Source organism: Orcinus orca, chromosome 17, assembly GCF_937001465.1.
Source record: "Orcinus orca chromosome 17, mOrcOrc1.1, whole genome shotgun sequence".
In the NCBI taxonomy this organism is placed as follows: Eukaryota; Metazoa; Chordata; class Mammalia; order Artiodactyla; family Delphinidae; genus Orcinus; species Orcinus orca.
The window spans coordinates 33,662,343-33,680,224 of NC_064575.1; the positions used below are offsets into that span (position 1 = coordinate 33,662,343).

The following is a 17,882-nucleotide window of genomic DNA, read 5'->3' on the forward strand; positions in this document are numbered from 1 at the left end:
GTAACCAGTACTGAGAACGTGTGGTTACAATAATGGAACGGGGAACCTCCTCTCCAGTGGCAGCCTTAATGTTGATCTGGGTAGTTGGCAGTCCATTGCTATACTCAATCAATTAATTGTTATCTGAATTTGTCCTCTGTTAATCATTTCAATAACTGCCTCTGCAATAGTATTCATAGGAATGACAGGCATACTAAGAGCTGTATTACTGCTGTCTGCGTTGTCTCCTCCATCAGGACATTTCATCTTGACAATTTGCACATCTGGGAGACTATCAAGAAATGCTTTGAGGTCGATGCCATTCAGTACAATCCGATTGTCATAAATGTGTCCATTGGACTTAAAATCGATGACTCCTTTCTTCTTCAGGTGAGGGAACATATTAGCATGATCACCAATAAAGAAAGTATGGGGCATATAAGCCACTTTCTCAGAATACTGCTCAGCAACTTCAGCAGGTGAAGTTTCCTGATCAGTGATGATATAATCCATGAAAAGCACGCCACTGGTCCCAGGGTAGCCCAGCCACATTGCCTGAATAGGAGCTGGCCTGAGAGCAAAGAGTTCATTTCGAGCACCCCTGGTATAACCATTCATATTTACAAGGATGTGTATACCATCTTTATGGATGCGATCAGCTGCTTTCCCATTGCATGGAATCTGAGAAAGATCAATGAAATGATGGGCTTCTGCCATCACCTTTGCTCGGAAGTTTGTGCCATCATCTGGGCTCAGGGCATAACAGAATACCTCAAATTTATCAGGATTGTGCATGCCTGGAATAGACTGCATAAGATGAGAAGTAGGATGATTCCCAAAGTCAGAACTCACGTATCCTACACGTAGTCGACCATCACTGAGCTTCAAGTCTTTTGGATGTTCATACTGTGGTTTATGAAGGACATTTATCTCATCCAAGCAGAGGTTCCCATGACTCTCAGCAATAGCCTTCCTGAAGCCATGAGAAAGAAGACAGAGCATACTATGATGAGGCTGCACAGAAGGCAACCTATTCTTCTCCAACTGGTCAGCCACAATGCTGACCAACTTCTTCATTCGCTCATCATAGTCTGTCCAATCACAGACAATCTGCAGGCAATGAGCCAAATCACAATAAGCGTCAGGAAAATCAGGTTCAAGCTTCAGAGCAGTGCGATAAGAAGCAATTGCTTCTGGAATATTCCCTGAATACTTGTGAATGGAAGCCAGATTGCTGTGGGCATCCGCAAATGCAGGGTTAATCTGAATGGCACGAGTATAACACTGCAAGGCTCCCTGAACATCCTGCATCTCCTTTAGAGTGTTTCCCATATTACAGTAGGCATCAGCAAAGGTAGGACTGATTCGAACAGCCTCCTTATAATGCATCAGAGCTTCCTGCAGTTTTCCCTGCTGCTGCAATACACTTGCTAAATTTGAATGGGCAACAGCAAACTCTGGGAAGACTTCTAATGCTTTACAATACAAGCGAACTGCCTCTTCAATGTTTCGCTGGTCTCCTTTGATATTGGCTAGGTTATTCAGAGAGTCTGCATGGGTGGGACACAGCCAGAGAGCTGTATTATAACAATCTTCTGCTTCAGCAACACTGCCCTTCTCTTCCAGAGCGTTGGCTAGGTTGCAATAAGCATCAGGGAAATGTGGTTGCAATTCAATAGCTCGCCTGTGTCTATTGTCAGATCTATCAGGCCTTGCTGGTAGTATACACAAGCCAGGTTGGCAGGTACCACTGCATGATTTGGACTCAAGCTCAGGGCACAAAGGTAAGCTGCCACAGCTCTGTCAAAAATCCGTGCCTCTTGCAAGACATTTCCTAAATTGATACAAGCATCCAGAAAATTGGGGTCAAGGGTGACAGCCTTTTTAAAGTGATGAATTGCAAGCCAAATCTCCCCTTGTGCATTGAAAACACAGCCAAGATTACTCCAAGCTACTGCAAAGTTCGGTTGCGTCTTCGTTGCTTTCAAATAACATGCCTTGGTTCCTTCCAAGCGACCCAGGGCCTTGAGCAGGTTCCCCAGGTCACTGTGAACACAGTACAAATCAGGATTGCACTGAAGAGCAGAGACGTAAGCTTGTACTGCCCCTTCCATGTCACCTGCTGCTACCAAAGCGGCTGCCAGGTTAATATAACCATCGATGAAATCTGGTTTGAGACGCAATGCACGCCGGTAATGCTCAACTGCTTCCTGCAACTGCCCTCTTTCCTTGTACACATTCCCCAAATTCGAATAGGCTTCTGCCAGAAGAGGGTTCTGTTTAATTGCCAGAGTACTAAAGTGGGCAGATCTGTCCAGCCTTCGACACTGGAAGTGTAGAGATGAAAGTAATAAAAGTACTCCAGTATTGTCTGGCTCTTGTCTCCACAGCTGCATGCAGTGTCTCTCAGCTGCCTCAAAATCACCTGATTGATATTCTCGATGAGCCAACTCAGCTAACCCTTGGAAGGAAAGCATACGTTTCGTTGGTTCTGTGCTGTCGGCCACGTTGCCCACGGAAGACGCCATCTGGAGCTTCTGCAGAGAGTGATAAAAGAGGGTAATTGAGTCCCGCTGCCGCCACTCCTGGCAAGAATGTTTCTAGAGGTAGCAAATACGAGGGCAGCAGCCGTACCACTGCTTTGACAGGCTTAAGCGGCGGCAACAGTTACATGCACCAAACCTTAGGAACTCTAGTTGGCCATCTACCTCTCACGCTCTTGAAATCTTAATTCTTAACCCTGCCTTCTTCCACCATTTTTCTCCTAATCAGGGAATAAAAATTACCTATACACTTGCCTTAGAAGAAATCAAAAGTCAGTAGTCCAAACACTTTTCAAAATTTTGTTTTCTGCCCAGTTGGAGAGGAAATACATGATTGACTTTACTTCATCATTCATATAGTCAATGTGGAAAACATTAGGGCTGTGAATTTCAATACAGTAAGTTCAGAAAATTTTAAATTGGCCTTCCCAAACCACTAATAAGTAACCAATGTTGTATATAATGCTAAAATCTTAGAGACTGAGTTTGATATTTTAAAAGTTCTGAAAGGATTAGCTAATTTCTCATCATATTTCTCATGCCTCAAACCTGAGTATTACTTTTTAAAAAATAAATTTATTTATTTTTATTTTTTAATTTTTATTTTGGCTGCGTTGGGTCTTCAATGCTGCGTGCAGACTTTCTCTAGTTGCGGCGAGCGGGGGCTACTCTTTGTTGCGGTGCCCGGGCTTCTCATCACAGCAGTTTCTATTGTTGTTCCACAACTCTATGGGTTCCTTTTTAGGTCCTATGAAGAACCCTAGAAATTAATTCACGTAATTATAGGTTTTTGCAAAATTGTCAAAAGTGAGATATTTTAACTTCCATCAGGTAAGACCAGCGTCTCTTTCTTTGCCAATTTTCCTTCTATCATATTCCGCTATGTTGGATCATATTGGAATGGCCACAGGCTTTTTTGAAATCTGGCTAAGGAGATTTTCTTTTGTTCTGTGGTACGCGGACCTCTCACTGTTGTGGCCTCTCCCGTTGTGGAGCACAGGCTCTGGACGCACAGGCTCAGCGGCCATGGCTCACGGGCCTAGCCACTCCGCGGCATGTGGGATCTTCCCGGACTGGGACACGAACCCGTGTCCCCTTCATCGGCAGGTGGACTCTCAACCACTGCGCCACCAGGGAAGCCCTAAGGAGATGTTTTAAGTGAGGCTATTATGTGATTTTCAGACACCGCCATATGTAATTGACTATATACCATCCCAATACAGGAATAACTTCCAGTACTCATACTGACTACTCTACTGACTTAACTAGCACAAGACACAGAAGCATAAGGACAAAAACCACCTTACAATATAGCCATGTCTTGCACTTCAGAGCTCTCAAAGCATGTGCGTTTGAAGAAGAAAAAAAGAACTGAAAAGTACAAAACCAGAAGCTATTCTGTGGAAAATTATTTCAATCATCAGGCATGTGAAAGATAAGTCAAAGATTCAGTTTTATCAATGCTTAGTCAAAACGGAAATTTTCTTCTGTCAAGAATATACTCCAGAGGCTTCCCTGATGGCGCAGTGGTTAAGAAGCCACCTGCCAATGCAGGGGACAAGGGTTCAAGCCCTGGTCCGGGAAGATCCCACATGCCACGGAGCAACTAAGCCGTGGTGCCACAACTACACTGCCTGCGCTCTAGAGCCCGTGAGCCACAACTACTGAGCCTGCGAGCCACAACTACTGAATCCTGCGTGTCTAGCGCTCGTGCTCTGCAACAAGAGAAGCCACCGCAATGAGAAGCCTGTGCACCGCAACAAAGAGTAGCCCTCACTCTCTGCAAGTAGAGAAAGCCTGCGCACAGCAACGAAGACCCAACACAGCCAAAAATACATAAATAAATAAATAAATGAATGAATGAATGAATGAATATACTCCATCAACAATGTGTGTAATGGAATGGTGTGAATGAGTATTTTATCAGAATCCCTGTAATGCACAAACCTATAGCAGTACTGAAATCAGTAATGCATTTATAATAGTAAATACTTATGAGGAAGTAATCCATAGAGGTTTTCTCAAAGTTAACAATGAAAATTAATGTGACATTATCAATAATAAATTGTGAAGCTGAAATAAACTTTTCTAAACTATTAATAACTAGAAGCAAATTCTAATCAACCATGGTACAAGAAATCTATGTCTATACACTACAAAGTTTATTTCTTAAAATTTTATTTCGAAAATATATAAACTGTCGTATGAGGAGGCAGTTAAAGAACATATAGCTAAAAGAGTGGGGGAAAAGTTTTATAGAGACACATCTGGCAGTAGTTCATTTTTAAATGTCATTTTTCTAGATTTTGTGACACCTATAGTATTGATAATTGAAAGCATTTAAAAAATTGTAATTTGAAGATTTGCTACTTCCAGGTAGAATAAAATATTTTGAAGCAAAACAATGTTTCCACTGAGAAAAACAAAAAAAGCCAAATAAAATAGCCAGCATTCAATCAAAAAGTTCTAGACAAACCAAGAGATAGAATCATATGACTAAACTTCTAAGAAAAGAACAGATAATACAAAAATATTTATATAAGATATTGTGTATCTTTATCACAAAAAGTCTTTATCAAGAAAAGACTTTAAAATCACCAGAATTAATATATTTTATTTATTTGTATATTATATTTATATATAGATATTTATATATTTATATAAAGAACTTAAAGATAAAGCCCTAGTTAAGGCAGTGACAATAGCAGTAGCAGTGGGAGTGAAAAGAAATGGTTATATTCAAGCATATTTTGTCAGGAAAAGTCCAAGATCAAATGTCTGACTGCACACATGGGATGGATAGACGGAGTGGGAAAAATCAAAGTTAACTATAGAGGTTCTAGTGAAGATGGGGTTGCCGTCACCCAACCCAAGGGGCTGCGATCATCCCCAAGGTCTAGGAGACTCAAAGGGAAGGTCATGGTCAGAGGCAAAGTTAATTGGTGGGAAAATAAGACTCCCAGTCTCTCCATCTCCTTATACCAGTTTTTTTTGTAACATCTTTATTGGAGTATAATTGCTTTACAATGGTGTGTTAGTTTCTGCTTTATAACAAAGTAAATCAGTTATACATATGTCCCCATATCTCTTCCCTCTTGCATCTCCCTCCCTCCCACCCTCCCTATCCCACCCCTCTAGGTGGTCACAAAGCACCGAGCGGATCTCCCTGTGCTATGTGGCTGCTTCCCACTAGCTATCTGTTCCTTATACCAGTTTTGTTTTTCTGCTCATATACGTAGCAGCATTTCATTCAAGGGGAAAGTCATTGATCTGACTGGTCAAATTAAACAACATAGTTCAAGGCACATTTACAGTGGTTAGTTCCTCCACAATTTAGAAAGTCACATTCACAATTTCCCTCTTCCTACGCCGCGGAACACATTGGCCATTCCTCCAAAGTTTCCACTCCACAGAGTGGACCAGAGATGACATTAGCCCAGAACTGAGAGCTTGGCATGAGATGGTGTCAGCCCCACGTAGAGCTCTGGCATAAGTTATAACCCAATCCAGCTCTACAGAGAGCTCTGCATGGAATCCTGGGAGTAAACTCAGCCATAATAATGGGATTCTGTTTTTCATTTGCTTTTCTTCCTTGCTTAACTTTCCCTGGCCACTCTGACAAACAAACTTTCAGGCATTCCTGGGCCACTCACTAACTTTATTCCATTTAATCTCATCCAGATTCCCAAGAAAATTACTAACTATAAGGAGGGAAATTTGGAACATGGTGAGTTTTAGATGCCTGAAATATGCAGGTCATTGAATCCAGTTAAGTAGCAAATTATCTGGGTCTCAAATATGCCAGTAGAATAGCAGACTAAGCTCAATTTAATGTACTCTTACTGGAGACACACGTAAATTCTGGGTCAATTTTGAAAAAGTTAAAAGCACATAGCAGAGATTAAAAGAAAGAAAGGAACACCTGCATGTTTCAGAAAGTAACAGAGAAATTAAATCCAGAGAAAGAAGAGCGGACTGATGTCTGTGGGTTCCGTTCCTTAGTATAGGCCTTATGTAAATAGGGGCTGGAGCTAGAAATCTAACATTACTTTGAGGCCAGGAATTTAGACTCAGGATGGAACAATATTGAGAAGTTGGTACAGATATCCTACAGAAATTTCACGAGGAACTGCTTAGTCCATTAAGAGGGCCAAGGGAGGTGGTGAGGAAGATTGATATCTCTTGAAAACCTTCAGGTACAGAAAACATCAACACCTCTGAAAAGTAGGCCTGTCCTTCCCAGCGTTGTGATGGCCAGGTTGTCACTAACCTGTAAGGCCCTGTATGAATCAGAAACTGCAAGGAGAGTAATTCAAAGAAAAACAGATGCAGGATGGGTGTGGCAATAAATCCTAGGACCCTATCAGAAACAAAATTAAAACCACTCTAAAGGGAAATTTTAACAAACCAGAGCAGAGAGTATCCTAACCAGACTAGAATAATAATTCTCAGGAAGTTACTTTAGTTATTTAAGTAATATTCAATGCATTTCCATGGCCAGGCCCTTTTGAAGAATTCTAAAACATATACAAACAATTCATTTACATCTTACATATCCCACCATCCAGAGCAAAATTCACTTAAGTACTGTACTGGTGGAAATTGAGCAGCACTATGGAGACAATAAAAAGGTGTTTACCATCAAAAAACGTCAAGGTAAGAAAGATAATGTCTAATTTTTAATTATCTTGTGGTTTATTGAAATCTTTTGGAAACCCAAAATAGAGAAAACCTAGCAGGCAATGAAGACTTAAATCTTTAGAGATTTATCAACTCATCTATAAAAGCTTTATTAATCTCTTCTTTTAATACCACTCCTGAGAGGTATAAATGTGTCCAGTGATAGGGTTGAAGAAGCCTGAGAGAATTTCAATTGTTTACTATTCTTGGTCAGCTATTAAGACCTTTCAGGAGCATCTTGATTTTCATGGCATCATCCAACAAAAAGCAGGATATTTTACAGAAAGTCCTGGTCCACTTTTTGGCTTGCTTTTGTGTTTATGTTTTTGGTTTTCTCACATTGGGCGGTACATTAGGCTACCTACTGCATACTCCCTCAATCATGCATGCATTCATTCAGACAATATTTACTGAGTTGTGATATTTAATTAACACCCAATAAATGATGTTTAGATGAATGAATGCGCGTTTTATCAAAGTAAGTGTAAGTACTGAGAAAAATTACAGAATGTATGATCCCAGCCCCACAAAAGCGTATAATTGTGTTGAGGATATAACATATGCTGATGAAATAACTAATATATCATATTGGACAGTTTCTAAATTCAAAAATGAGTTTTTATAAATAATCAGAGCCTAAGGAGGACAAAGAAGGGACAGTTCATTATGGGTTGAATCTATCAATAAATGTACATTTCAGATGAGATTTGAGATTGACCTTAAAGAAAGAAGAGGACTTAGATATATGAACAGAGAACAAAAAAGGCATGGTGATAGCATGTGCATAGATAGTGTGGCCAATATTTATGTTCTTCATTAAAGATAGTCAGAGATAACCCAAATGTAACTCTTCCCATGGTTCCATTCTCAGTATCCAAACAAAATAGCAAATACTATCTTAGTAAAACTAATGAAAAACAGAGTCTTTAACAAAGAGATTGTGAAGGAAAGGGGGAGAGAAAGGCTTGCATCCCACACCACACAACAAAACTTATTTAATTATGTTTCATTTTCTCCCTCCGAAAATTTCCTCTCCTCTCTGTACGTCTCTCTTCTCCCACATCTGGCCACACTCTACAAGCCACCTTTCCAGATCTTTCCAGAACTCTCCATCCTAGTTTCATTATGCCACAAGTTAAACATCTCACAGGTCTCCAGGATGCATCCTCATCACTTATTCCACAAAGACAAACAAAGGACACTTCTCATGATCACGTTTCTTGGAAGGAAGAAGTCACGAGGAGTGATTATAAATAATATAAGGTGAAGAGCAGTGACTTAAAATACCATTTTTCCTCTTAGAATGTGAATACAGGGAACTTTAGGAAACTAGAAAATCTAGAAAGGATTCATTGATAATTATTTATTTTCAATGAATAAAATAAAATGTAATAATACGGCTAAACTCTGACAGATTAACTTTTTCAAAAGTTGCTTTCACACACCTTCACTATTGGGATGTTTGATAAACACATCTTTCTTCTTTATTTGCAGATACTGGCACCAAACTTTCAAACAGTAAGAACCTTCCCATAAGTCCCTTGCCAGGCAAGATTAAGGTATAACAATCCAAACAGATTTTTGAAGAAGATGACTGGTTGAAAGCACAGGAAAAGAGCTGGGTTGCTCTTTTTCAACAGTCACATAATGAGTCATGTGGGAATTGGTTTACAAAGTCTCTCTCCATGAGGGGCTAAGGTTAAGATTAGAACTTCTGAGGCCAGAAGAGCAAAATAACTACAACAACACACATATTTTCAAGAGCCGCCCTTTGGATGTGAGGGATTGATTTTTCCCACGCTTTTTTCAGCAACCCAACTGGTGTCTTTAGTAAATGACATAAGAGAATACAGTGTGGCCAAGAAGGCTTAGATTTCCTTAGCCCCAAGTCAGATATTCTCAAGTGACTGTCCACTCAAATTAAAAAGAGAGATTTACAAGAGGAAACTGGATACAACTGAGTGTACTTTTATTTCAACCCTTTACTTGAATGTTTCTTGTTTTCAGTTCTCCACTGAAGTTGCCTACATTAATATATTTTTAAGAACATTTCCTTAAGTTGAAGTATTCATTCAGTATATTCATTTACTATAATTGAGAAAAGCCAAATGACTTAGGCAAATTCATTTCTATATTGCCACAGCAGTGTATTGTGAACTAAATGACACCTGGCAGTTCTTTACTCAGATACTAACTCAATTAGAAGGCAGAACAAGGATACCTACCCATTCAGGGAAGGAAAGGTCACTTAGCCTCTGTAGCTGTCTTAGGTCTCTTATCATCACAGTAACAAACTGAAGACTAAAAACCATACGATCATCTCAATAGATGCAGAAAAAGCTTTTGAAAAAATTCAATATCCATTCATGGTAAAAACTCTCCAGAAAGTGGGCATAGAGGGAACATACCTCAACATAATAAAGGCCATATATGACAAGCCCATAGCTAACATACTCAATGGTGAAAAGCTGAAAGCATTTCCCCTAAGATCAGGAACAAGACAAGGATGCCCACTCTCACCACTTTTATTGAACAGAGTTTTGGAAGTCCTAGCCACAGCAATCAGACAAGAAAAAATAAGCAAATAAAAGGACTCCAAAATGAAAAGGAAAAAGTAAAACTGTCACTGTTTGCAGATGGCATGATACATAGAAAATCTGAAAGACACCATCAAGAACCTATTCGAGCTCAAACATGAACTTGGTAAACTTGCAGGATACAATAGATTTCTATATATAAATTTTGTATTTCTATACACTCACAGTGAACTATCAGAAAGAGAAATTAAGGTAACAATCCCATTTACAATCGCGTAAAAAAGAATAAAATACATAAGAATAAACCTGCCTAAGGAGGTAAAAGACCTGTACCCAGGAAACTATATGACACTCATAAAAGAAATGAAAGATGACACAAACAGCTGGAAAGATATACCATGGTCATGGATTGGAAGAATTAATATTGTTAAAATGACCATCATACCCATTGAATCCCTACGGATTCAGTGCAGTCTGTATCAACATATCAAGGGTATTTTCCACAGACCTAGAACAAATAATTTTAAAGTTTGTATGGAAACACAAAAAGATCCTGAATAGCTAAAACAGTCTTGAGAAAGAAGAACACAACTGGAGGAATCATGCTCCCTGGCTTCAGACTGTGCTACAAACCTACAGAAATCAAAACAGTATGGTACCGGCACAAAAACATCCATCACTGGAACAGAATAGAGAGCCCAGAAAGAAACCCATGCACTTATGGTCAATGAATCTATGACAAAGGAGGCAAGAATATGCAATGGAGAAAAGTCAGGGCTTCCTTAGGGATGGTTTCATCAATTTGTTTTCCTAAATGGACCATACTTTTCCATGTCTTCATACACCTTGTGATTTTTTTGGTTGAACATTTGGCTTTCAAATATTACAATGTGGTGTCTATGGAAATCAGATTCTCTCACTTTCCCAGGGTTTTCTGGGCTTTTGATTGTTGAAGGCTGTAGTAGTCTGTTTGTTTAGGGACCTTTCCAAACTATTTTTGCAATGACCGTACTCCTTATCGTATGTAGTCACTGAAGTCTTGTTCCTTTAGTTCATGTTTAGCTAATGTTTTGACAGAGATGTCCTTGAATTCCTGCACCTAAGACAAACAAAAACAAATATACACAAGCACATCCACATGCACACTCAAAACCACACACCTCTCCCCATTGTGCAGATTACTGGATCACTCCTTCAACATTTAGCTGACCTGCACTGAGTTCAGGGCTCAGCCCATGGTAAAAGCTTAGAGACTCCCCTGACGTTTTCAGAACATGCATCTGATCTTGAGTATGCATGTGGCTTTCTTAATTTCTCTGGACACATGTGTACGTTTTGTATGTTCTAAGTTCCCAAAGAATCTCCCCCAACGTTTGCTCCTGCATCTTATGTGGTCTATTGTATTTCAATGCACAGTCTTCTGCCCCAGCCATCTGTGCTTTGTTAGTTCACCTTGCACTTTTCTTGAGCAATGACCGCTGCTTTTCCAGACTGTGTTCCAAGTTAGCTAAGACAGAGTTAAGCATCTTCTGTCAGTCCTTCAGGTAGCTCCCAGACAGGTTAGAACAGATACACATAATAATCTGAGAGTACGGTCTCTTCTGCTCCCTCCTGAAGCAGGATTGAGGGTCCCATACTAGGAATGATCTGCTGCTACTTTAAGACTATCACTGCATCAAGACTCCACCACTTTAAGACCATCACTACACTAACAGTGGATGGGGCAAGGGCAAGTAAAAATGCCACAAAGCTTTCCTGCCATTTTCAAATTGCCTCTTCCCTGGTTCAGTATGTGTTTGCTTGCTGTAAATCTTTGCCTGATTTCAGGACTAAGAGAAACTCAAGGAACGCCACAACAAGAAACAGTGTAATCAAACTCTCAGATGCCAAAAGACAGAGAAAGAATCTTTACTCCCAAAGGAGAAAGAAAAAACAAATTGGTTACAAAGCAGGGATCCTCAAAAAGATTTATAGCTAATTTCCTATCTGAAACCACGGAAGCAAGAGGCCAGACATATTTAAAGTGCTGAAAGAAAAAACTGTCCACCAAGAATTCTATATTTGGCCAAACTGGTTTCAAAACGTAGGGAGAAATTAACACATTCCCAGATGAACAAAGGCTGAGGGCGTTTGTTTTACAACTTCCTACCACTGCCCTATGACAAATGCTAAATTGAACCTTCAGGTTGAAATGAAAGGACACTAGACAGCAACTCGAAGCTGTATAAAGAAATAGAAATCTCCAGTAAAGATAAATACATGGGCAAACACTAAAGCCAGTATTGTGCTACTGGCTTGTAACTCTACTTTTTATTTCTTACATGATTGAAAAAAGAAATGCAGAAAATAATAATAAATCCATGTTATTGAGCTCACAAAGTATAAAGGTGTAATTTTTGACAACAATAATGTAAAGAGGAGGAATGGAACTGTAGAGGAACAGAGTTTCTGTGTGCTATTGAAGTTGGTTTCAATTCAAATGATATTGATTGAACTTTTGAAGGGTAAATGTAATCTTCTTGATAACCACAAAGAAAATATCAATAGACTTTATGCAAAAAGAAATGGAAAAGGAATCAAGAGTTCACTACAACAAAATCGGCTAAGCACAGAAGAAGTCAGTAATGGAGTAAATGAGGGGCAAAAAATGCATAAGACATACAGAAAACAACCAGGAAACAGACAGAATTAAGTTCCTCCTCATAAGTAATTTTTGAAAAAGTAAGTGGATTAAGCTCTCCAATAAAAAGATAAATATTGGCAGAATGGACTTCAAAAACAACCATAATCCAAGTTTATGCTGTCCGCACAAAACTCACTTGATTTCAAGAGACACAAGTTGGTTGAAAGTTAAAGCACAGAATAAAATATCCCATGGAAATACTAACAAAAAGAAAGAAAGAGAGAGAGAGGAAAAGAAAGGAAGGAAGGAAGGAAGGAAGCAAGGAAGGAAGATAGATCTGGGATGGCTACGTTAATATCACACAAAATAAACTTTAAATCAAAAACTATCACAAGAGGAAAAGGAGGCCACTATATGTTGATAACAAGTTCAATCTATCAAGAAGATATAACAACTATAAACATATATGTACCAAAGAACCCCCAAATATGTGAAGCAGTCATTGACAGAATTGAAGGAAGAAATAGTTCTAAAATAATGGTTGGAGATCAATACCTTGTTTTCAATAATGGATAACACATCTAGACAGAGGATCAGTAGGGAGGTAGGGGGACTGAATAACTCATTTAACCAACTAAACCTAACAGCCATATATAGATCACTCCACTCAACAACAGCAGAATACACATTTTTCTCAAGTACACATGGAACATTCTCCAGGAAAGACCATATGTTACGCCACAATACAAGTACCAAAACATTTTTAAGAAACTGAAATCATACAAAGTATCTTCTTTAGCCACAGTGAAATGAAGGTAGAAATCAATAACAGAAACATTGGTAGCCATTTCCCATCATGCCTGCCACACATGATATAAAGCAATGAAGGGAAAAACATAATTGACCATTTAGAAAAGTGGGAAAGAGGACATACCATTGACACAGAGGGTGTGCTGTTTCCCGTTGTCAGGGATAGAAATAAATTAGCATCATTTATTCATTAGTGTGTTAATTTCTTGGTCAATCATTGCGCAGCCAGTGTTTCTGCCTGATGGGAAGATATCCTATACTCAGTGTTGAGTGGAGACAACCTCGAAAGGGACATTTAAAAGGATTATACTGTGATGGGCTTAGCAGTACCCTTCCTCCTATGCCAGTATTTAGGCTGGGGTATTTCCATGCAGTGTGTACAACCGTAGGCCCCAGGTCACCAGAATTTAGTTGGATTCGTTTTCTTAATACATTCCCTCAGTACTTTGTCTTTTATTTGACTGTTGCATTTACTTCATTCTTTATTATCACTGCAAAACAACTTTGTTTCCTGTTCAGATGCCAAAAAGTGGATATCAATACCTCCTGAGTTTTACACATCACAGATCTGTTTTACATATCAGAGAGAGAGACCGCAACTATTTCCAGTGACTTTGAGACATACTTTGAACATGTGATTAACATGTGGAGTGTTGAAATGTGTGTCGAGCTCATTATACTTACTCTAAAAGGTTTCAAACTGCAAAGATTTAAAAATCTTTATCTCTGAATAGTTTTCCTGTGCTGTCCCTTTGTGTCAGACTGTTAATGTGCAGTCTGGCACCTTCAAATAACGTGGCTTTGTAACCAATTATTTACATGTTGTTTTATCCACAGAGAATCTTTTTTAAAAAAAATAAATTTATTTATCATTTATTTTTGGCTGTGTTGGGTCTTTGTTGCTGCACATGGGCTTTCTCTAGTTGGGGCAAGCGGGGGCTACTCTACATTGTGCTGTGTGGGCTCCTCATTGCTGTGGCTTCTCTCGTTGCAGAGCACGGGCTCTAGGCGCTGGGGTTTCAGTAGTTGTGGCACGTGGGCTTAAGTAGTTGTGGCTCACTGGCCCTAAAGCACAGGTTCAGTAGTTGTGGCGCACGGGCTTAGTTGCTCCGCGGTATGTGGGATCTTCCCAGACCAGGGCTCGAACCCATGTCCCCTGCACTGGCAGGCGGATTCCCAACCACTGTGCCACCAGGGAAGTTCCCACACAGAGACCCTTAAGGCCAAAACATACAACTCGATTAACTACACTTCCTCCTGTTCAAATTTCCCTCATCTTTTCTTCATCTTCTGTCTACGTTTCCTTGGCCCTGTTTATATTAAGTGCTTTTGCCATTATATTTGATTGTCTGTATTTTGCTGAGTTACCACAATGCTTTATGAGACATGGTAGGATATAAATGCATTTAAGTAATATATATAGATAGATAGATAGGTAGATATAGATATATAGATATATATATGTAGTTTGCTTGAGTGCAGTGTTTTTTGTTTTCTGTACTGAATTCATTAGCATGGGTTGGTAAAAAATTTAGCATAGGTCAATATGTAATTTTCTAAACTAATAAAGTCTTAAAAGTGAGGAATTAAGTCTTTTGAATTTTATTATTTATTGTAAAGAGCAGAATAGCATACATAAACAGGTGCCTAAGGAAAACTTGTATTCTAATATGGAACTCTCATGAACACCTATTTTTTTTTCTTTTAATGGTATGACAGTAGGCCATTTGATTATTTCTATTTTTATGGCTTTAACTTTAGAACAATGAAATATTCGTAAATTTTAAAAAGTATTTTTCTGGGGCTTCCCTGGTGGCGCGGTGGTTGAGAGGCCGCCTGCCGATGCAGGGGGCGTGAGTTCATGCCCTGGTCCGGGAGGATCCCGCGTGCCGCGGAGCGGCTGGGCCCGTGAGCCATGGCCGCTGAGCCTGCGCGTCCGGAGCCTGTGCTCCGCAACGGGAGAGGCCACAGCAGTGGGAGGCCCACGTACCACAAAAATAAAGAAAAAAAAAAAAGTATTTTTCTTTATTTGATGCGGGTGGGATACTGGAGAAATGAAAGGTCAAACACCTATTGAGGAATCCATACTTGTCTATATATTGTGTACTTTTATTTCAATAACTGATTTAAAATTCCTAAAAGGATGCTATAATAAGTTATTATGCCATTTTACAGACTGAATTAAGTGAATTTCAGGGAGGTATGAAACTTGCCTAAGGTTATCCAGCTGCCAAGCGGTTGGAGTGAGAATTAAATCCAGGTATACCTATCGCCAAAGTTTCTGCTCATCTCTTTATATCATCCACTTTTAATAGCCAATGCTTTCCTGCTTACAAATATGACTGAGGTTTCCAGATAGTCAACATTCCTTTGTAATCAGATAGAAAACTTACTGTTGATTCTCTAAAGACATATTCCTTTTCCATTAAGTGCCTTTAGTTGTTCAAATAATACTTCCAGACAGTAGTAATCACACAGTTGGAGACTAAGAACAGAACTCAGGGATGTGTCTAGCAGTCAGTAAAGACCAACTGGGCTCACTGATGATATTTACGGTCATTTCCTCTAGACTAACATAATCTTATTAATAAGACCCTAATAATTCACAGTATTGCCCTTGCCTGATTGTTTGTTCTTCTCCCTCTATCACTCTCTCTTTCCCCATATTATTATTATTTTTGGCAATTTTTGGTGAATTAAATTCAGGGATTAGTATTCAGGAGTACTAGTCACAAAAGCAGAGAATCTTAGCTCACCAAAGGAAGAAAATAGAGAAAAAGTATAAATTATATGAATACACACACATACACACATGTGCCAACCATATGCTGCACTTCTCCAAAATCTATTCGGTATCTGCACATTTACTGTATATTAGCAGTAAGAGCAGAAATGAGCGTAACGCTCTGTTTACAAGGCACAGAAAACAGACCCAAATATGGAAATTACTAGCAATGAGAATGGGGAAGAAAGACTACAACAAGGAATGTAGATGATATTTTTGTTTCCTAGCTATGATGCCAAATATTGAACTTTCAACTTGAGACAAGGAGGCCATAAAAAGTTGTATTAGTTTCCTAGAGCTGCCATGACAAAGTACCAGAGACTGAGGAGGTTAAACAACAGAAATTTACTCACTCACAGGTCTAGAGGCTAGAAATCTGAGATAAGGTGTCAGCAGGATTGATTTCTTCTCAAGTATCTCTTCTTGGTTTGTAGATGCCATGTTTTCCTTTTGTCTTCACATGGTCTTCCTCTGTGCATGTCTGTGTCCTAATATTTTCTTTTTATAAGGACACCAGTCATATTGGATTAGAGCCCACCCATTTGACCTCAATTACCTATTAGGGCCTTATCTCCAAATACAGTCATATTACGAGGTATTGGGGGTTAAGACTTCCACATATTAACTTGAGCAGGACACAATTCAGCTGATAATAGAAGATAAGAGTAATTTAAGCAAGTAAGTAACTATTGTTTACAGTGAGTTGCTTAAGGATATGAATTTACTCAAGAAAAACAAGAAATTACATAACACTGTACGTTATACAAAGATATTAAATTAATCATCATAACATCCTGTGAGATGGGCATTAAATTAGACTAAGCAAGATGAAGCAACTTATCCAGAATTGTATAGTTGGTACTTTCCAGAATTTAAACCAAGTATTTTCCCAGTTCCATTCTACGTTATATATTCATTTCATTATTTGAAATGAATTTTGAGTCTTCATTTTGCTTAGTTTCTGAAGTTATATGGGGATAGAATGGAGTTGGATATTTTCAGTGACATTCACACATGGGGAAGGAAATTGAGTGCAGAAGCTTCAGCAATGTTTCCATGGAGAACACTAACAACAGAACCAGAAATACCGTTATCCTTTTGGTTCAGTGATCTTTCCTGAAGCACTACAAGAATCAATTTTAAGAAGCCCAGTGCTTTCCAAACTTTCACCAATGGGCTCTGTAGGGTCCTCTAACAGTATCTAAGAGACTAACTAGTTTCACATTCCAAGTCACTTAAGACAAGAAGTTCTGATTGTTCTCTGTGAGGAAATCAAGTGACAATCATAGCAGGTAACTTAGGATAGTTCCTTCAGGGCCCAGGCAAAACCTAATACACAGTAATAATCATTGTTAACTGCATCTTTGACAAGGATTAATCAGGTATCAAAGAGGTCTATAAATTGGGAGAAATTATGATCAAAGAGAAACATAGACCACAGATATTTAATTAATGCTCAATTATTTATGAGTTTAACTTTGGTTAACCTAATTTTCCTTCTTCTAGACAATTTCCAATTCATCTCCACAAAGAGACCAGAATAATCACCTTCCAATACAAGATTTATTGTGTTGCTTTAATTTAAAGCATACAGTGACTTCTACATTCACTCCACCAAGTTTTGCCAGGAGAGAAAAGGAGACGTGATATTTTGTCTTGAATTAGATATGCCACCTTACTTGACTTAGCTCATCCTACTGGAAGCACCTTGAGGGCAGATTCTACAGTCTTGTCTTACATCCTCTACAGAATCAAGCCAAGGGAATCACACACAGTTACAGCTGGAAAAACATTTGTTCTGGGTTAATACTTTTAGCCTTTACCACCAAGACTTTATCACCAAGACCTATCTTTACAGTCTCTAAACAGGAGACCTTCTTGCCTTCCCTTTTCATATTGACTAGGAAGGTAAAGGGAAGAACTGA

The 17,882-nt window shown here is 39.0% G+C and overlaps 1 protein-coding gene across 1 annotated transcript in view; it reads right to left on the reverse strand.

Moving 5' to 3' along the window:
* Nucleotides 1-1,613: 1,613 nt before the first annotated feature.
* Nucleotides 1,614-17,882, reverse strand: part of LOC125961816 (UDP-N-acetylglucosamine--peptide N-acetylglucosaminyltransferase 110 kDa subunit-like) — a 97,463-nt gene continuing 81,194 nt past the window's right edge. Inside the window, exon 7 of the mRNA XM_049700840.1 lies at nucleotides 1,614-2,516. Coding sequence (XP_049556797.1) covers nucleotides 1,614-2,516 — 903 coding nt within the window. The remainder of the gene's footprint in view (nucleotides 2,517-17,882) is intronic.